General features: G+C 46.1%; 1 protein-coding gene across 1 annotated transcript in view; it reads left to right on the forward strand.

Moving 5' to 3' along the window:
• LOC140736268 (R-spondin-2-like) overlaps nt 1-20,288 on the forward strand; it is a 32,337-nt gene extending 12,049 nt beyond the window's left edge. The window contains exons 2-5 of the mRNA XM_073062213.1: nt 3,161-3,340; nt 9,524-9,667; nt 10,655-10,843; nt 19,339-20,288. Of these exons, the coding sequence (XP_072918314.1) occupies nt 3,161-3,340; nt 9,524-9,667; nt 10,655-10,843; nt 19,339-19,430 (605 nt within the window). The 3' untranslated portion in view covers nt 19,431-20,288. The remainder of the gene's footprint in view (nt 1-3,160; nt 3,341-9,523; nt 9,668-10,654; nt 10,844-19,338) is intronic.
• Nucleotides 20,289-21,338: the final 1,050 nt, after the last annotated feature.

Consider the following 21,338-nt stretch of genomic DNA (forward strand, 5'->3'; position numbering starts at 1 on the left):
ATAGAATGCAGGAAACGCAATGAACTTGACAAGATTAAACAGAAAGCACAAGAGATTACTGACTCTAGTTGAGGTAACAGTGAGTGTTTGAGAAACCTAGCGGCGTGGTGCTCTATGGCTTGTTACAGAGGCCCACGGCTCCTCTCACTGAGCTGCAGCTAATGGACGTTACATGTGAGAGTGACCAGACAGCAGAGCGATGCAGGAACAAACCATGACCAGGAGACCTTAAGAGGTGACTCAATAGAGGTGCATAAGATGATGAGGCATAGATAGAGTGGACAGCCAGAAATGTTCTCCCAGGGCGGAAATGGTTAGTACCAAGGGGCAAGGATTCTCCAGCTCCATCAAAATGATATCTGCATGCCTTGACTCTGCTTTATCTCCCCTGGTTCAGTTCCTTCCTACCTACATCTGTGGCACTTCACCTGCTCTGGGTCTTTTCAATGGCTTCCAGTTCCCTGACCCCGATCGTCTCATTTTCACTATGGATGTCCAGTCCCTATACACCTCCATCCCTCATCAGGAGGGCCTTAAAGCTCTCCGCTTAATTCTAGACAACAGACCTCTCCATCGCTGTCTGGCAGAATTGGTCCTCACTTTCACAAACAAGAGAAAATCTGCAGAGGCTGGAAATCTGAGCAACAGACACAGAATGCTGGAGGAACTCAGCAGGCCAGGCAGCGTCTAGGAAAAGAGTAAACTGTCGATGTTTCAGGTTGAAACCCTTCTGCAGGACTGGGCTACTGAGTTCCTCCAGCATTTTGTGTGTATGCTTGGTCCTCACTTTCAATAATTTCTCCTTCATTTCTTTCCCCTTCTTTCAAACCAAAGGTCTAGCCACGGGTACTCGTATGGGCTGAGCTCGTTGACTTCATCAACTTTGCCTCCAACTTCCACCCTGCCCTCAAAATTACCTGTTCTGTTTCCAACACCTCCCTCCCCTTTCTCAATCTCACTGTCTCTATCTCTGGAGACTGTTTATCAACTGATATGTTTTATAAGCATACTGATTCCCACAGCTACTTGAACTATACCTCATCCCACCCTGTTACTTGTAAAAATGCTACTCCCTTCTATAAGTTCCTCTGTCTCTGCTGCATCTGCTCTCAGGATGAGGCTTTTCATTCCAGAACTAATGAGATGTCCTCCTTCTTCAAAGAAAGCGGTTTTCCTTCCTCCACCATCAATGCTGCCCTCGCCCGCATCTCTTCCATCTCATACATGTCTGCCCTCACCACATCCTCTTGGGATAGGGTTCCTTCACCTACCACTCGACTACCCTCCGCGTCCAGCACATAATTCTCTGTAACTTCTGCCCATCTCCGACGGGATCCCAGCACATCTTTCCCTCTTCCCCCCACCCACTTCCTGCTTTCCTCAGGGATCGCTCCCTGTGTGACTCCCTTGTCCATTCATCCCTCCCCGTTGATCTCCCTCCTGGTACATATCCTTACAAGCGGATGCACCTGCCCCTATACCTTCTCCCACACTACCAATCAGGGCCCCAAACAGTCCTTCCAGGTGAGGCGACATTTCACCTATGAGTCTGTTGGAGTCATCTACTGTACCCGGTGCTCTGGTGTGGGCTCTTGTATATCGGTGAGACCTGACTTAGATGCGGAGACCACTTTGTCGAGCACCTACGCTCCATCTGCCAGAAAAAGCATGATCTGCCGGTGGCCACCCATTTTAATTCTACTTCCCATCCTCATTCTAACATGTCAATCCATGGCCTCCTCTACTGCTGTGATGAGGCCACACCTCGGGTTGGAAGAACAACACCTTATATTCCATCTGGATAGCCTCCAACCTGATGGCATGAACATGGACTTCTTAAACTTCCAGTAATTGCCCCCTCCCCCTTCACCATTCCCCATTCCTGTTCCCTCTCTCACCGTATCTCCTTATCTGCTCAACACCTCCCTCCAGTGCTCCTCCCCTAGTTTCACCCAACCTAGTGGAAAAAAGCCTGCTTGCATTTAGTCCTCATAATTTTGTATACTCTATCAAAAGTCCCCTCGTTCTCCTGTGATCCAGGGAATGAAGTCCTACCCTATTCAAACTTTCCCTATAATTCAAATCTTCAAGTCCTGGCAACATCCTTGTATTTTTTTTGTATTCTCTCAAGCTTATCGGTTTCTTTACTGTAGGTAGGTGACCAGAATTGCACAGAATCCTCCAAATTAGGCTCCACAATGGGCACCAGCTCCCAGCCTCCCCACCATCCAGGACACCTTCAAAAGGCGATGTCTCAAAAAGGCAGCATCCATCATTAAGGACCCCAATCACCCAGGACATGCCCTCTTCTCATTGCTACCATCAGGAAGGAGGTACAGGAGCCTGAAGACACTCTTAATGTTTCAGAAACAGCTTATTCCCCTCCACCATCAGATTTCTGAAGGGACAATGAACCCATGAACAATTCCTCACTTTTTTGTTTCTTCTCTATTTGTGCTGCTTATTTAAGTTTTTAAATATATGCTTATTATAATTTACACTTTGGTTTTTATGTATTACAATGTACTGCTGCTGCAAAACAAGAAATTTCATGACATATGCCAGTGATATTAAACTGATTCTGATGAAGCAACTTCAACACAACATCCCATCGCCTGTACTCAGTACTTTGATTTATGAAGGCCAATGTGCCAAAGGCTTTCTTTACAACCCTATGTACCTATGATGCCACTTTCTAGGAATTGTGGATCTGTATTCCCAGAACATAAGAGATGCTGGAAATCAAGAGGAACACACGTAAGATGCTGGAAGAACTCAGCAGGTCAGGCAGTGTCTGTGGAAAAGAACAAACAGTTGGCCTTTTCGGCTGAGACCCTTCATCGGGACAAAAGCAGGAATAGCAAAGTGCAGGGAGGGACAGTTTATCAAATAACAAATGATAATTCTATTCTTACAAGCATTCATAACCCACTCTGTGCTTCACTTTTTTCTCTATTTTGATTTCTGGGCCCTTTAAAGCCAAGATGAAAACACACACACTCGAAAGGCCGCACCAAAAGAGAGCCGTCCTTGCGTAGGAGGCCCAGTCAATTCACCGAACGAGCAGTGGCTGCATGCGTACCAGCCATGTTCTCGCAATCTATCTGACATAGTTCAGAACCTCCCGTCCTAACTCTTCCTCCGCCTCCTCTCTCCGCAGGGTCTCTCCAGAAGTGCAAGAAGTGCCGCGAATGCTCCACGGACAACGGTTGCCTGAGCTGCCAACACCGCCTCTTCCTCCTGATCCTAAGGGAGGGGATCAGGCAGCGAGGGGAGTGCGTGCACGTCTGCCCCGTGGGATACTACAGCCTGCGGGGTAAAGAAGTGAACCGCTGCCTGAGTAAGTGGGTGCACCTTGAATGGCTGCTCCGCCGGCAGCCTGTGGGAAACCAAAATTCCTTGGATTTCCATCTGGCTGCTCTTTGAGTTTAAAATTCACAGTGTAACACACACACACACACAAACCGCTGGAGGAGCTCAGCAGGTCAGGCGGCATCTATGGAGAGGAATAAACAGTCAATATTTTGGGCTGGGACCCTTTATCAGAGCCGGAAAGGAAAGAAGCAGAAGCCAGACTAGGAGAAGGAGTACCTACCGGCAGGTGGTAGGTGAGACCAGGTGTGGAGTAAGGTGGGTGGATGTAGGAGAGGGGGGGATGAAGTGAGAAGCTGGGAGGTGATAGGTGGACATGGTAAAGGGCCGAACAAGAAGGAATCTGATGCGAGAGGAGAGTGGAACATCGTAGAATGAGAAGGAGGAAAGACAGACAGACATACTTTATTGATCCCGAGGGAAATTGGGTTTTGTTACAGTCGCACCAACCAAGAATAGTGTAGAAATATAGCAATATAAACCCATAATTAATTAAATAATAATCATAAGTAAATTATGCCAAGTGGAAATAAGTCCAGAACCATCCTATTGGCTCGGGGTGTCTGACACTCCGAGGGAGGAGTTGTAAAGTTTGATGGCCACAGGTAGGAATCACTTCCTATGACGCTCAGTGTTACATCTCGGTGGAATGAGTCTCTGGCTGAACGTACTCCTGTGCCTAACCAGTACATTATGGAGTGGATGGGAGACATTGTCCAAGATGGCATGCAACTTGGACAGCATCCTCTTTTCAGACACCACCGTCAGAGAGTCCAGTTCCACCCCCACAACATCACTGGCCTTACGAATGAGTTTGTTGATTCTGTTGGTGTCTGCTACCCTCAGCCTGCAGCCCCAGCACACAACAGCAAACATGATAGCACTGGCCACCACAGACTCGTAGAACATCCTCAGCATCGTCCAGCAGATGTTAAAGGACCTCAGTCTCCTCAGGAATTAGGGACAGCTCTGACCCTTCTTGTAGACACCCTCAGTGTTCTTTGACCAGTCCAGCTTATTGTCCATTCGTATCCCCAGGTATTTGTAATCCTCCACCATGTCCACACCATTGTGAGGTTATGGGCAGGTGAGGGCAAGAGAAGGGGTAAGAGGGGCCCCAGAATGAGGAATGGAAAAAGAGAGAAGGGGAGGGAGGAGAAAATATCGGAAGTTAGAGAGATTGGTGTTCCTGCCATCAGGGAGCTGCCTTTCCGTCTTTGAAAGCTCCTCACAGATCTCAGTCCTTCTCCGGTCACGACCTCCTGTGATCGCCACCGCAGACCGCCAGGTCTTCAGCTCTGAAAGTGGCACTGTCGTCCAGCGGTTAGCACAGTGCTTTACAGCACCAGCTGTAAGGTTGCCGCTGTCTGTGAGGAGTCTGTGCATCCTCCCTGTGGCCGTGTGGGTTTCCTCCCACAGTCCAAACACACACAGTACGGGTTAGGGTCAGTGAGCTGTGGGCTGGACCGGAGTTTGGCCCCAGCACAATCACCACTTATTTGATGTGACTCAAAACAACATATTTCACTGTAATTTATAAATAAAGCTAATCTCTGATCTGTTTGACTGAAATTCCCTCCCCAAACTCCCATCCTCTTTCTCCATCTGGAATCTGGAGCAGAATCATATTGACTGAGATACGAACGTAGTTTTGCAGCAGCGGTACAGTGCAAAGATGTAAAATACTATACGTTACAAAATTTAAAAATAGTGCAAAGAAGAGGAAATGAATTAAATATGTAGTGCAAAAGACAGTGAGGTAGTGTTCATGGGTTCACGGACCGTTCAGAAATCTGATGGAGGAGGAGAAGAAGCTGTTTCTGAATCAGAAAATTTGGTTCTTTGATCTCCTGTGCACATCTCTTCATTGCAAATGAGATGTTATCAATAACAGTACTGTCATCTGCAAATTTACAAATTGCATTTCACATGTGCTTAGTCACAACTGCAACACTCCTTAGCACCTTGTGTGTGTCTTGGTGTCAAATAGTTTTGGATAGTTTTCTTCTTAAACCCGTCATCACCCCTACTGGTGCATGGACATAGTCTCTCTCATGCTCTCTCTCTCTCTCTCTCTCTCTCTCTCACTCCCTCTCTCTCTCGCTCTCCCTCTCTTTCTGTCTCTCGCTCTCTCTCACACTCTCTGTCTCTTGCTCTCTCTCTCTCACTCTCTGTCTCTTGCTCTCTCTCTCTCTCACTCTCTGTCTCTCTCACTCTCTCTCTTGCTCTCTCTCTCACTCTCTCGCTCTCTCTCTCTCTCACTCTCTCTCGTTCTCTCTCTTGCTCTCTCTCTCACTCTCTCTCGCTTTCTCTCTCTCTTGCTCTCTCTCTCACTCTCTCTCGCTCTCTCGCTCTCTCTCGCTCTCTCGCTCTCCCTCTTTCTCTCTCTTGCTCTCTCTCACACTCTCTCTCTTGCTCTCTCTCTCTCGCTCTCTGTCTCTCTCGCTCTCTCTCTCACTGTCTCTCGCTCTCTCTCTTACTTTCTCTCTCTCACTCTCTCTCGCTCTCTCTCTCTTGCTCTCTCTCTCTCTCTCTATCTCTCTCAATCTCTCTCACTCTCTCTCGCTCTCTCTCACTCTGTCACTCTCTCTCTCGCTCTTTCTCGCTCTCTCTCACTCTGTGACTCTCTCTCTCACTCTCTCACTCTCTCACTCTCTCGCTCTCTCTCTCTCACTCTCTCTCTCTCTCTCTCTGTCTCGCTTTCTCTCTCTCTCTCTCTCAATCTCTCTTGCTTGCTCTTGCAATTTCTTTCTCTCTCTATACACAACGCACACAAAATGCTGAAGAAACTCAGCAGGTCAGACAGCGTCTATGGAGAGGAATAAACAGTTGACGTTTTGGTCCAAGAACCCTGATCAGGACTCAAAACAATGAGTGTTTATTCGCTTGCCTGACTTACCAAGCTCTTCCAGCATTTGTCTGTTTTCCTTTGAGACCAGAGCTTGTGACTTTGACCTGACCCAGCCTCCAGCGTCTGCGCCCGACTCAATTTGGAATCAGAAGAGAAGACAGTGATTTCAGTAGGTGCCCACCCGGTGGCCAACTTACAAAAGGGAAGAACGGAAATTGCTTCAGATCATGGTTTTCTGAATAAGATAGATTTTATCCTTCCTATGGTTTGTCCCTACTGCTCTGTAACCATGCAAGAGTCAACCCAAGTCCACAGGGATTAAAATGTGTGATGACCATCATGACTTAGAGTGACTGGCTTCGGTTTGTGGTCAGAGGGATTGTAAGGACATGGATTTGCTAAGAGGTTTCATTGTTTAAAAGTTGGTTTCCATCCAAACTGCAACCAATTAAGTCCAAGTTTTTACTGAAGAAATTATTTGAACTGTTTGGCAATGCACTCAAAATGCTGGAGGAGCTCAGCAGGCCAGGCAGCATCTATAGAAATGAATAAACTGGAGATGTTTCGGGCTGAGACCCTTCAGCAGAACTGAACTCGTTCCTTTCCCCAGTGCAAGGAGAGTAAGAGTGAAAAGCCACAGGAATGGTCAGGACGAGTGACTCAGAGTCAAGCCCAGAATCTCAGCTGCTGACTAGAGGAGGGAAGGTAGATGAGGCTGGAGATGGTGAGGACCTTGGGAAGGTTGGATGGTTTGTCCAGTAATGGCTGGTTACACTGATCCAGCCACTCAGATTGGCAATGGGCTTCACAAACTCTTTCTTAGGAATTCTGAATTTATTTGAAATCTTACATCCATTCCACAACATAAGTGAGTAAAAATATTTGTGTTATGACCCTGTTGCAATATACAGACATGTGAATTTAAAGGTCTAATGGCTTGTAGAAAGAAGATGTGGTGGGAATTGAACCCTGGTTGCTGGTGCTTTAATAGTGTTACACTGATCACTACACTACCATGCGGACACTTTGATGAAGTGTATTTGATCAAGTGAACTCTGTTGGTGTTTACTCTCGCCGTGACTACGTGGGTTCTCTCTGGTTACTCCGGTTTTCTCTCGGGTTAGGGTTAGCACGTTGTGTGCATGGTGACACTGTGGGCTGTCCCTCCAGCTCTGCAACAACGCAATTCACTGTATGTACATATTACAACTAAAACTTGTCTTTCTCTGTAGTGCAATTAGATAGACTTCTGACCTCACAATACTTCGTTATCACCTTGCACCTTGTTGTCTATCTGCACTAAGTCTCTCTGCAGATCTTACACTTTATTCTGCATTCTGTTATTGGGTTTCCCTGCTACTGTGTACCTCAATGAAGAATGACAATAAACAATAGTGATCTAAATAAAAACACGAAGTGCTGGCAGAACTCAGCAGGCCAGACAGCATCTATGGGAGGAGGTAGAGACGATCTAAACATGTGAAATGCCCTTGCTGAGATTTCTACTGCTATGCTGTGAGGTATTCTATTTTAGCAGTGTGACCGGCTGGAAAGAGCGTTTTGGCTCCAGCTAAAGATGAGGAACCACGTAGTACAACTTTGGAGTGTGCGTCAGCCAGTCTGGAGTGTGTGATGTGAGACAGAGCTGCAGGGAAGAGTAAACACAAAGTACACTGCAGATGCTGTGGTCAAATCAACACGTACAAACACGCTGGAGGAACTCAGCAGGTCGGGCAGCGTCCGTGGAAACTAGCAGTCGACGTTTTGGGCCGAGCCCCAAAACTGAAGAGGACTGAAGAGGGAGGGGGCAGGGGCCCTATAAAGAAGGTGGGGGGAGGGTGGGAAGGAGAAGGCTGGTAGGTGCCTGGTGAAAGACCAATAAGGGGAAAGTGGGGGAGGGGAAGCAGGGAGAGGATACCTTCCTCATGGTTCCGCCTCCTTCTACTACCCACAGTGCTTTCCCCTTACATTCCTTCTTCACTTTTCCTGCCTGTCCTCTCCCTGCTTCCCCTCCCCCACTTTCCCCTTACTGGTTTTTCACCTGGCACCTACCAGCCTTCTCCTTCCCACCCTCCCCTCACCTTCTTTATAGGGCCCCTTCTTTCCTGACGAAGGGTCTCGGCCCAAAACATTGACTGCTCGTTTCCACGGACGCTGCCCGACCTGCTGAGTTCATCCAGCGTGTTTGTATGGGCAGGGAAGAGCTTTCTGAAGGACAGTAGTCTGGTTTGGGGTCTTTTTGGTGGCAGCTGTGGAGCATGGCAGAAGGGAGATGCTGTAGGATGCCATTGGAAGGAGAGTACCCATTGCAAGAAGTGCCTTGTGCAGATGAATGGCTCCAAGAGATGGTCTTCAAGGGGAGTTTTGAATACGCCATGCACTTTCACACAAACCATGGGTCCAATGCATGAGTAAAGAGATACGCCCCAACTACTCCAGAATGAGCTCCAATGTTTATGTGCAAATTGGACTAGATTAACTGTAATGGGCCCTTATGGTTTTCTTTTTCTGTAACTGTTTGTTACAGTTGAAAATCTGATAAATATACTTTCTCTGTAATTTTATACTGGTGTATCATCTGCCATTTCTAGACTACTGGTAATTGTGTGTGAGCAGTATTCACACAGCATTCACTATAAGTTATGTTCCTTAATTGGAACATCCCAACTTTCCTGTTTGGTTGAACCCCAAATCATACCAACCCAAGGTATATTGTTCATGAAAGGCGGCCTTCTCACCGCTGAGTCACGTGGCTGTTAACAGAGTTAACTAACGAACCAAGAGGGTGAGAGGGCCACGTGTGGTCGAGAATTAGTTCTGTTGTATTTCCTTCTAATATTTGTCTCCACTCACATCACTGAGACCAAATGTCAGAGAAGACATTGGCAGCCCTTGACACACAATGGACCTTGGCTTGGAAGTCCTTCCCAAACTGAATCAACTTTCTGTGGAATCCATTGTCATGGATGGCTGTAGAGGCCATTTAAAGTGGAGGTTGATAAGTTCTTGATTAGTCAGGGTGCCAAAGGTTACAGGGAGAAAGTAGGAGGATGTGGTTGAGGGGGATAATAAATCAGCCATGATGAAATGGTGGAGCAGACTTGATGGGCCAGAAGACCTAATTCTGCTCCTATGTCTGATGGTCTTATGGTGTTTTTACGACCTAGATGTAGTTGTGTATAGAATAATCTGTCTGTATGGCATGCAGAACTTTTCATGGTCTCTTAGTACACTCAACAGTAATCAACCAATTCCAATTGCAAAGTGAAAGCATTCTTCTACATTTTCTCATCCCGCTAGGATGCAGGGCCAGGAACTGTGAAGTGTGCTTCAGCCGTGAGTTCTGCATCAAGTGTAGTCCCGACCACTACCTGTTGAAGGGCAAATGTTACATCGCCTGTCCCGAGGGTTCAGCTCCACAGGACCAACCAATGGATTGTGTGGGTACGTCATTCACTTCCCGTCATCTTAATGCTGTCTGGTCTGTCTCTTCCATTACAGTCTGAAAGCTCCAACCCACAGATGTGCTCTCATTGAGGACAATTACATTATTAAGGACCCCCATCTTCTCATTGCTATCATTATCAGAAGCCTGAGGACTTAAGTTTAATATTTCAGGAACAGCTTCTTCCCCTCTGCAATCAAATTTTTTTGAATGCCCAATGAACCAACCCATGAACACTGACTCACTATTTTTGCTCTCTTTTCTCATTACTTATGTAATTTAATCTCTCTATCTCCATCTCTATTTCTCTCTCTCTATCTCTCTCCATCTTTTTTGTATGTATTGTAAAGTACTACTGCCAAAAAATAACAAATTTCAGGACAAATCGCCGGTATTGAGTCTATCCTGCCATTCCATCATGGCTGACTTATTACCCCTCTCAATCTCAGCTCCTGCCTTCTCCCTGTAACTTTTGATGCCTTTATTAATCAAGAAACTATCAACCTCCGCTTTAAATATACCCAATGACCTGGCCTCCACAGCCATTTGTGGCAATGAATTCCAGAGATTCACCACCCTCTTGCCTAAGAAATTCCTCCTCATCTCTGTTCTAAAGGGACATCCATCTATTCTGAGACTGTGCCAGCTGGTCCTAGACTCCCCCACTATAGGAAACATCCTCTCCACATCCACCCTATCTGTGTCCTCTGGTCCTAGACTCCCCCACTATAGGAAACATCCTCTCCACATCCACTCTATCTGTGTCCTCTGGTCCTAGACTCCCCCACTGCAGGAAACATCCTCTCCACATCCACCCTATCTGTGTCCTCTGCTCCTAGACTCCCCCACTATAGGAAACATCCTCTCCACATTCACTCTTTCTAGGCCTGTGATGCAGCCGGCTGAGTCTACAGCTCTCTGCAGCCTCTTGCGCTCATGCAATGAAACCTGGTGATTATTTTGGTGTTTCTCTGGTTTTACCACAGATGGATGCGAGGTTGGATCATGGAGCGCGTGGAGTCCTTGTATGAGGAACCAGCGGACTTGTGGCTACAAGTGGGGGTCTGAGACCAGAACCCGGCAAGAGCTGTCTGCCTCAGAGAATCTCTCTGAGCCCTGCGTTGCCCTGAAGATGACAAGGAAATGCAGGATAAAGAACAGACACTGCCCTGGAGGTAAGATGCTTAAATAGGGTAGTGATTCCTTCTCGCAAAGCTTGGACTGTTGTGCACTATGGTCTAATAAATAACAGGAAAGTTAAGATAGGATGGTGGGGCGGAAATGCATCTTCTTCCCTTGGGCAAGGTGTAGCAGCTGCTTAGAACACCCACCAACCCCCTCGATCAGGCTCATGTGAAGCCTTGGGAGCACGGGGTGCATGTCACAAGTCCTGGTTATGCAAGCTCTGATGCCGGGCAGGCAGACTCTGAAGAGTATTGCTAAAGGCTGGGGTCACCCATCTTGTAAAGACACTGCCCAGAAGAAGACAATGGCAAACCACTTCTGAAGAAAAATTTGACCAAGAACGGTTATGGTCATGGAAAGACCATGATCACCCATGTTGTATGAAATAGCACGTATCGAGTGAACAGTTACTAAGAATCGAGGATCCATACAGGTGGTACTCCGGTTAGTGCTAGTGTCCAACAGCTCCAGAAACTGGCTCGATCTTGGTCATGGATATTCCCTGTGTGGAGTTTTCACACTCCGTTCTGACTGTGCAGGTTTCCTGCATGTGGTTTGATTCCCTCCCACATTCCAGAGACATCCCAATTGCTTAATTGTAGCTTGCCCCAGTTGAGTGGGTGGTTGGTAGAAGAACCAAGGGAAGCTTCCTTTTCTGTGCTGTATAGGTCTACGTATCTCAGTCTTTACCTCCAGGACAAAGGCACATTCCTACTGACCACCGCCCTCCACTGTCACTGTGATAGAACATAGAACATGGACTATAAGACTATAAGATATTGGAGCAGATTTAGGCCGTCCGGCCCATTGAGACTGCTACACAGTTCCGTCACGGCTGATTTATTTTCCTTCTCCCCATAACCTTTGCCACCCTTACTAATCGGGAACCTATCATCCTCAGCTTTAAATATACCCACTGACTTGGCCTCCACAGCCATCTGTGACAATGAATTCCACAGATTCACCACCCTCTGGCTAAAGAAATTCCTCCTGAGCTCTGTTTTAAATGGACATCTCTCTATTCTGAGGCTGTGCCCTCTGGTCCTGGACTCACCCCACTATAGGAAGCATCCTCTCTACATCCACAGGTACGAGGCAGAAAGATGGGATTATTATGGGATTTGTGCATTTGGAAGCCTGATGTGTGAATACGGTGGGCAGAAGCTTGCTTTTCCATGTTGTATTGGTCTATGACTCTCTATTTACATCTGGGAGCAAGGCACATTGATCGCCACCCTCCAACTTTGTTGCGATAGAATATAGAATGTTACGGGCCCTTCAACAGGTGACAACACTTTAACCTGCTCTAAGATCAATTCAACCCTTCCTTCCCACACAAATCACCCAACCATGTGCTTATCTGAGAGTTTCTTAAATGTCCATAATGTATCTGCCTTGACCACCTCCCATGGCAATTACTCACACCAGCTACACAGACAGCACTGCCCAAATCCACGCCCGTCCTTACCAATGAGGACGAGTATCCTTGACTGTGACAACATGAATAGATAACGAGGTGAAGAGGACAGGTACAATGGTGGCCTTACATAGAACAGAGAACAGTACAGGCCCTTCGGCCCATGACCCTGTGCTAACTCTTTAACCTAAGGTCAATCTAACCCTTCCCTCTGACACGGCCCTCCATTTTTATTTCATCCCTGCGCCTATCTAAGAGTCTCTTAAATGTCTCTAATGCATTTCATGAATATATGTCCCTAATTAGTTTGCAGATGACACGAAGATAGGTGGAGGGGCAGGTAATTTTGAGGAAGTAGGGAGGGTACAGAAGGACAGACAGATTAGGAGAATGGGCAAAGAAATGGCAGATGGAATACAGTGTCTGGAAGTCTATGGTCATGCACTTTTGTAGAAGAAACAAAAAGGTTGACTATTTTCTAAATGGAGGGAAAATATAAAACCTGAGACGTGGGAGTCCTTGCGCAGGATTCCCTAACGGTTCACTTGCAGGCTGAATCGGTGCTGAGGAAGGCAAATGCGATGTTAGCATTCATTTCGAGAGGACTAGACTATAAAAGCAAGGATGTAATGTTGAAACTTTATAAAGCCCTGGCGAGGCCTCTCTTGGTGCAATGTGAGCAGTTTTGGGCCCTTAACTTAGAAAAGATGTGCTGAGACTAGGGAGGGTTCAAAGGAGGTTCACGAAAATGATTCCAGGATTAAATAGTTTGTTATATGAAGAGTGTTTGATAACCCTGGGCCTGTACTCACTGGAATTCAGAAGACTGAGGGATGACCTCATTGAAACCTATCGAATGTTGAAAGGCCTCAGTGGAGTGGATGTGGAGAGGATGTTTCCTATGGTGGGAGAGCCTAAGTCCAGAGGACACAGCCTCAGAATACTGGGGCATCCTTTTACAGATGAGGAGATGAGGAAAGCTAAAGAATGGTGAATCTGTGGAATTCATTGCTACAGGCAGCTGTGGAAGCCAAGACATTAGGTATATTTAAGGTAGCGGTTGATAGATTCTTGACTAGTCAGGGCGTGAAGGGATATGGGAGAAGGCAGGAGATTGGGGCTGAGAGGGAAATGGATCAGCCATGATAAAATGGCAGTGCAGACTCGATGGGCCAAATGGCTTAATTCTGCCCCTATATCTTATGGTCTTATGATAACTGCCTCTACCACCAAACACAAAATGCTGGAGGAATTCAGCAGACCAGACAAAAATGCGTAGTCGACGTTTCGGGCCCCTTATACTTCCCTCCACGCACTTTAAGAATCAGCAGAGGGAGGGACTTTGACGTTTACTAGAGAGAAGACTCAATCTACACACACATTGGGTAATACTGCTGCATGGGAGCTTGATTTCAATGTTTAAGAGAAGGTTGGATAGATACGCGGATGGTAGGGGTATGGAGCGCTGTGGTCCCGGAGCAGGTCAATGGGACAAGGCAGTTTAAACGATTCAGCATGGACTAGATGGGCCAAAGGGTCTGTTTCTGTGCTGTACTTTCCTATGACTCTATGACTCAATCCTGTGGCAGACTTTGGAGTTGCAGACACACAATGTGACTCTCCTGTCCTCCCCAAGATCACAACACACAGATACACAGGGAACCTTGTGTCCCTGTGTATAGATGTACTGTGTGGGATTATTTCAGAAAAGAGCAGGTGGAGTTCTCTCCACATCTTGGATACTATCTAAGATAAAGGGTTTGCCTTATCTGCCACATTACATCAAAGCATTGAAGCACACAGTAAAATGCATCGTTTGTATAAGTGACCAACACAGTCCAAAGCTGTGCTGGAGCAACCGCAGGTATCACCATGCGTTTGGCACTGACATAGCATGCCCACAATTCAATGACCCTAACGCATGTCTGTAGAATGAGGGGGGAATCCAGAGTACCGGGAGGAAACCCATAAACTCCTTGTGGACACAGTGCAGGAAATTGAACCCCAATCAATCAGTGATGGCATTGTAGAGTTATGCTAACCACCACGCCAAAATGCCACCCCACGGGAGGGTTCTCCCTGGGAAAACAGCTGCAAATGGATGACCTGGTCTTATCAGTGTGAAGTTTGAATACAAACTGGCTGTCTACTTCCCCGCATCACATCTTCACTGGTGATTTCAAAGTGATTTAAGATTCAAAGTTCAAGATTTTCCGGTACATAAATGTAAAGAAGAATGAAATAATTATTACTCCGGATTTGATGAAGCATATAAAAACACAAGATAAAGAAGACAATAATAAAAAGTACACAATAAATATAAATACATAAGATAGCTTATATACACAGATTGATTGTGTGTCCATAAAGTGACGTTGGGCGCAGGAGTGTCTGTACACAAGGTAACCCTGACAGGAAATGATAAAGTAGTTGTGGTTGGGGGTGTGGAGGGGTGGGTTAGTGGGTGGAGGTGTTGATCAGCCTTACTGCTTGGGGAAAGTAACTGTTTTTGAGTCTGGTGGTCCTGGTGTGTATCCTACGTAGCCTCCTCCCTGATGGGATTGGGACAGACAGTCCGTGAGCAGGGTGGGTGGGGTCCTTTGTGGTATTACCGGCCTTGATTTAGTTCAACATTCAAAGTAAATTTAATATCAAAGTGCGTGTATGTCACCATACGGAACCCTGAAATTCAGGTTCTTGCAGGCATTCACAGTAGATACAAAGAGACACAATAGAGTCGATGGAAAACTACAAACAAAGACAGACAGAGAAAACTGGACAGGGATGTTTGAATGTCAGGTCAACTTAAGGACTTTCTCCCAAAGACTGAATTTCAAAATAGTTTCTTCTGCACCAGATTTTTAAAATGTATTCATTTAATAGTAAGATTGAAGTAGTATATAATTACTGCCAAGGCAGGGGAGATCTTGGCTACTTTTAATAGGCAGTTGGTTTTGTGGCAAAAATGTCCTGAATGTTTTAATTGTAATAAACTCAGAGTTTTGGAACAAACATTTCAGAATTATTGCAGGTTAGTATTAAACTGCAGTCAGACTGGGATCATTTTTAGAATCATTTACTTGTTTGTTTACCAAATTCAGTAGATGACTTTTCTTAGGGAATAGATATAAAAAAAACTCTGGTCTGAAACGAGTTTGCCTGGAATACCAGAGGTTTTACAAATGCCCCACCCCTACTCATCTCCTCATCCGGCCATCACCTCCCTGTGGTTGTCTAGTTCTCCTCCTCCTTCCTTTTCTCCCATGGTCCACTCTCCTCTCCCATTAGATTCCTCCTTCTTCAGCCCTTTACCACTTCTACCTATCACGTCTCAGTTTCTTATTTCATCTCCTCCTTCCCCGCCCACCCACACATCTTCCCCCTCACCTGGTCTCACCTGCCACCTGCCAGCTTGTCCTCCTCCCCCTCCCCCCACCAATTTCTCACTCTGGCTTTTTTTTCCCTTCCTTTCCAGTCCTATTGAAGGGCCTCGGCCTGAAACATCAGCTGTTTATTGCCCTCCACAGATGTTACCTGACCTGATAATTGCCTGGAAATCAATTGTTACTTGTTGTGGCTGTCAAGCTCTATTTCCAATTCATGTTTCACTGGATTCTACCCAACTAAGAATCGTGGAAGCATAGAATTATACAACATGGAAACATGCCCTTTGGTCCATCGCATCCCATGCCAACTAAGGCCCAAGCACATAGGAAACAGCATTAGGTAAAGGCCTCTCAGTCCCTCTAATCTGCTCCACCATGGCTGTTCCACATTTTGCTCCAATGCAAAGTTCCCTTCTCTCCTTATACCTTCAGGCTTCAGGTTTATCAATCACCATACTACATTGGAGGAAAATTAGACCATTCAGCCCATCAAGTCTGCTCTGCCATTCCATCATGGCTGATTTATTATCTCTCTCAACTTCGTTCTCCTGCCTTCTCCCATAACCTTTGACGCCCTTACTAATCCAGAACCTATTGACTTCCGCTTTAAATATACCCAATGACTTGGCCTCCACAAACGTCTGTGGCAATGTATTCCACAGATTCACCTCCCTCTGGCTGAAGAAATTCCTCCTCATCTCTGTTCTAAATCAATAAATCAATGTCCTGTTCTGAGGCTGTGTCCTCTGGTCCTAGATTCCACCACTACAGCAAACTTCCTCTCCATATCCACTTTATCTAGGTCTATTCAATATTTCATAGGTTTCAATGATATCCTCCCCAATCATCTAACCACCTTCAATGTACTTGGTGACTTCATAAAATGAATGGTTCTGTTATGGACTAGAGGTAGGGAACTTCAAAGATCCACATTCCTCCTTCTGAAGAAACTCTTTCATATCTTTGTCAGAAAGAGCAGACAACGTGTCCCCCAAGTTCTAGCACCCTTTCCCCATCATCTCGAGGAGACATCTCCTCCACATCCATCCTATCAATCCCCCTCAAAATCTGACACGTTTCAGCAAGTTCATCTCTCGTACATCAATCAATATGAGCCCAAACATCATCTGCTTCATCCCAGAATCGATCTAGTAATCCCTCTCTAAATGGCCTCAAATTTTAAAAAGAGATTAGCTTTATTTGTCACATGGACATGAATTATCATCAATCAGCACAGTCTGAGGATGTGTATCACCATGTGTCAATTTAGCATGCTCCCAACTCATTAACTCCAACCCGTGTGTCATTGGTATGTGGGAGGAAACCCACACAGACACAGAGAGAATTAAGTCTCGCTCGCTGGTGCCGTACAGTGTTAAGCCAACCACTTCACCACCGTGATGCCCAATCATACCCATTTCAAATATGGAGACCGGGACTTGCACGCAGTATACTTCAGGTATGGACCTACCAGTGACTTGCAAAAATGAATCAAAACTTTTCTCCTTGTATACTCCATAACCCTTGCAATGAAAGCCAACTATCTTCTCGCATAATCACGGCCCCTTGCGTTTCATTTGAGACTCCCAGTTATTTTTCTATGATCGTCTTAACACTTTCACTCCAAATAAAGGAAAAATTTCCTTCCAAAGTACTTCCCTTCACTTTTTCCCATATTATATTCTATCTCACCTAAACCATCCATATCACAAGGAGACTCGGTATCAAGTTTGTTATCTCTGACATACGCTCAGTAACCTCTTCATTAGGTACACCTGTACACCTGCTCATTAATGCAAATATCTAATCAGCCAATCATGTGGCAGCAACTCAATGCACAAAAGCATGCAGACATGGTCACGAGGTTCAGTTGCTGTTCAGACCAAACATCAGAATGGGGAAGAAATGTGATTCGAAGTGACTTTGAACGTGGAATGATTGTTAGTGCTAGATTGAGTGATTTGCACTCTCAGAAACTGCTAAGCTCCTGGAATTTTCATGCACAGCAGTTTCTAGAGCACAGGTTTCCAGCCTGGGACCCACGGACCCCTCAGTTAATGGTGGGGGTTCATGGCATAAAAAAAGATTGGGAACCCCTGCTCTAGAGTTTACAGGGAGTGGTGTGAGAAACAGAAAGCATCCGGTGAGAGGCAGTTCTGTGGGTAAAAGTACCCTGTTAATGAGAGAGGGTCAGAGGAGAATGGCCAGACTGGTTCAAGCTGACAGGAAGGCGACAGTAACTCAAATAACCACACGTTACAATAGTTGTGTGAAGAAGAACATCTCTAAATGCACAACACATCAAATCATGGAGTGGATGGGCTACAGCAGCAGAAGACCAGGAATATATTCTCAGTGACCACTTTCTTAGGTACAGGAGATACCTGCTAAGTGGCCACTGAGCATGAGGTGTGAAATTTGGTGTTTAGTGGCAGCACTACACTGCAAGATGTAACAAAATGCTATAAGTTACAATAAATAAATACCGGTAGGTAGATATTGCACAGGAGGGAAAACAAGGTGTTCATGGCTCTGGTCTGCAGGAGTATATCCAGTCATATCTTGTAACTGTCCCTCTCTTTAATGAATGGGTCGGGCTTCATGGTGTCACCACATTGGCATATTTAAAGTGGAGCTCATGGTGTTGAAGTGTGTGAAACTGTAATCGTCGCAGAGAATGAAGACACACACCTGTGTATAACATTTTGCAGCTCATCCTGGTTGGTGATCCTAGCTAATTTAATATGACTGCCAGAGGCTAGTGAGCTTTTGGTAACTGATTGAAGAGATTAGGACTTTATCCCTGGAGATCAGGAGAATGAGGAGAGATTCGATAGAAGTGTAAAAAACTATGAGGAGTATAGATAGGATAAATGCAAGCAGGATTAAACACAAGAGATTCTGCAGATGCTGGAAATGCAGGACAACACACGCTCTCGAAGTAAGCTGCAGAGAGTTGTAAATTTAGTCAGCTCCACCTCCATAGTATCCAGGATATCCTGGAGGAATGATGCCTCAAAAAGGCAGCGTCCATCGTTAAGGGCTCCCATAACCCAGGACATGCCCTGTTCTCATTGCTACCATCAGGAAGGAGGTACAGGAGCGTGGAGGCACACACTCACTGATTCAAGAACAGCCTCTTCCCCTCTGCCATTTGATTTCTGAATACTACCTCACCGCTTCTTTATTTCTGTTTTTGCACTACTTATTTAATTTAACTGATATATACTTACTGTAATTTAGTTTTTTCTGTTATTATGTATTGTATTGTACTGCTGCTGCAAATTCAACAAATTTCCTGACGTATGCCAGTGATATTAAACCTGATTCTGAATTCCACTGAGGTTGGGTCATCGATTAAAGGTGAAAGGTAAACTATTGAAGGAGAATTTGAGGGGCAATTTCTTCCACTCAGAGGATGGAACGAGCTGCCAGCGGTAGTGATGGATAAGGGGTTCAATTTCAACATTTAAGAGACATTCGGATAAGTACGTGGGAGGGGTATGGAGGGCTAAGGTCCAGGTGCTAGTTAACGGGTCTAGGTAGAATATAGGTTTGGTATGGGTTAGATGGGCCAAAGGGCCTGGTTCTGTGCTGTAATGCTCCATGACTCTATGTTTGACTTGAGATTATCAGCAAAGAAAGAAAATAATCACAGAATTATCTCTCTTTTGCTTTGCAGACAAAAAGATGCATAGAAACAGAGGGGGCAGGTGGAGGAATAAAGGTCTGGCGAGTGGCAGGAGATCAGAGGAGGGCAACTCCTCCTCATAACGTCCAGGGCTCACTACAGGAGGGAGTGAGGGCGAATGCCCTAGATTAAGGTGGAGCCCCGAGGACTCGGCAGTACAATGAGGGCACACCGAGGACCAAAGGGAGAGTACGTCCTCCTGTCTGAAGTGGACACTGTATTTTGTGTAGATTTCCCCAGACCTGGAATGCCTTTCACCTTGCAGGAACGTATCACTGCAGTAGCTTGGGCGGAATTACTAACACTGAGACTGGACAGTAGAGCAATCGTTAGTGACAGCCCAGCACATCACCCAATGGTGGACGTGTCATCAGCTGTCAGACTTCAATTTCCTCTCTACCCCATCAACCATCCTTCAACCCCACTCATATATCCCTCGTCTACCCTCCTGCTCTCTCAATACCCCCTCCCACTTCTCCACCGATCTTCCATCTCTACCTCTCTCCCAATATCCCCTACCAACTCCACCCCTCTTCCATCTCTAAACCCCACCTCTACCTCTCCCTCTCCTAATATTTGTTTCCCTAATCCAACACTTCCTTGCTGCTATTCCCCTCCCGCCTCTACCCCCTCACACCTCTACTCCTCTCCCAAAACCCATCTCTGATCTCAACCCCTTACAAATAACCCCCTCCAACACCCTCTTCCACCTCTACACCTCTTCCAATACCCAAATCCCATCTCAACCTGTTACCAATAACCCAACTCCACCCCTTTCCAGATACTCTCCCAACACCAACCTTCTCCCACCCCTACCTATCACTTGCCTCTTCCTCTTCGGTTTAACTTCCTCCTCCCACTTCTCTCCACCTCTCTCCTCCTTGCCTCTGTTCACACCCCACCACAACTCCCCTTCTTTTCTAGCTCTTTCCTTGCTTCTCCTTCACTATCCCCCAATCAACTAGTTCCCATCTTCTATCTCCAACACCCTCTTCCCCTTTCTCTCCATCCCCCACCTCCCCTCCCTCTATCTTCCCCATTCTACCTCCTCCCTCCACCCCCACGCCTGTGCCCCTTCTTTCACAACCTCAAAAAACCTTCGTCTTGGATCAAACGTTAGGACATCTCCTTGTAGATTTGGTTTGTCGTGTTCCTCAGTGATTGAGACTGGGATATTTTATCATATGCACGGATAACGCTGATGACAAAGAAGATTTCACGAGGAGTCAGCTGGAATTTGTTGAAACGGTAGAGCATTTCCTGTTCCTTCACCCTGCGCTGTGTCTCTGGAGGAACTACATCTCCTTGTTAGGAATACCATCTCCATGTTGCTCCAACCATTGCACTGCATTCTTTACTGACCTGCACACATTAACACCTACCTGCACGACACTGTACTGTCCCTCCAAGGGGGCTGTGTTAAAATCCCAAACCACGATGTTGGTTAGTCCTTAGCTGGAGACTTTGTCCATGACTACACGTCCAAGACTAACAAACAGACCAAATGAACATTGTTCCCTCATCTTGTACCAGTTAGAACAGCAATCTTCTTCTCCTTAAGCCCATCATCCCTTCTGGGGCCCAGGCCACCAACAACAGCTTGCCAGAGTCCTTTGTCATGAGCCAGTCTGTCAAGTTCAGGCATAGTCCATCCATACGTCTCCTTCCTCTTCCAGGGATGAGGTGTTTGTAGCCTCTGTTGGTGCTTCTGTAGCTCTGTGTTTTTATGGGATAGGATTGCTAGCCCCATACCCAACCCTCCTCTTGTCACAGCCAGGCTTGGGACCATCCATGGTGGAGTTTTAGAACAACAGTCGTTGGTGAACATTGTCTTCGAGGCTGATCAGCATTCAAGACGGGCTGAAGGAAGGTTAAAGTGACCAACCTGGACTTCACACTCACCAACAAACAAGGTGCAAGTTTTAAGGCAGAAACAAGAAGTGGCCTTTCTGTGGACTCACACAACATCAGCTGATTTTATGAATCTTTGG

The sequence above is a fragment of the Hemitrygon akajei genome, chromosome 11 (genome assembly GCF_048418815.1).
Source record: "Hemitrygon akajei chromosome 11, sHemAka1.3, whole genome shotgun sequence".
Classification (NCBI taxonomy): Eukaryota; Metazoa; Chordata; class Chondrichthyes; order Myliobatiformes; family Dasyatidae; genus Hemitrygon; species Hemitrygon akajei.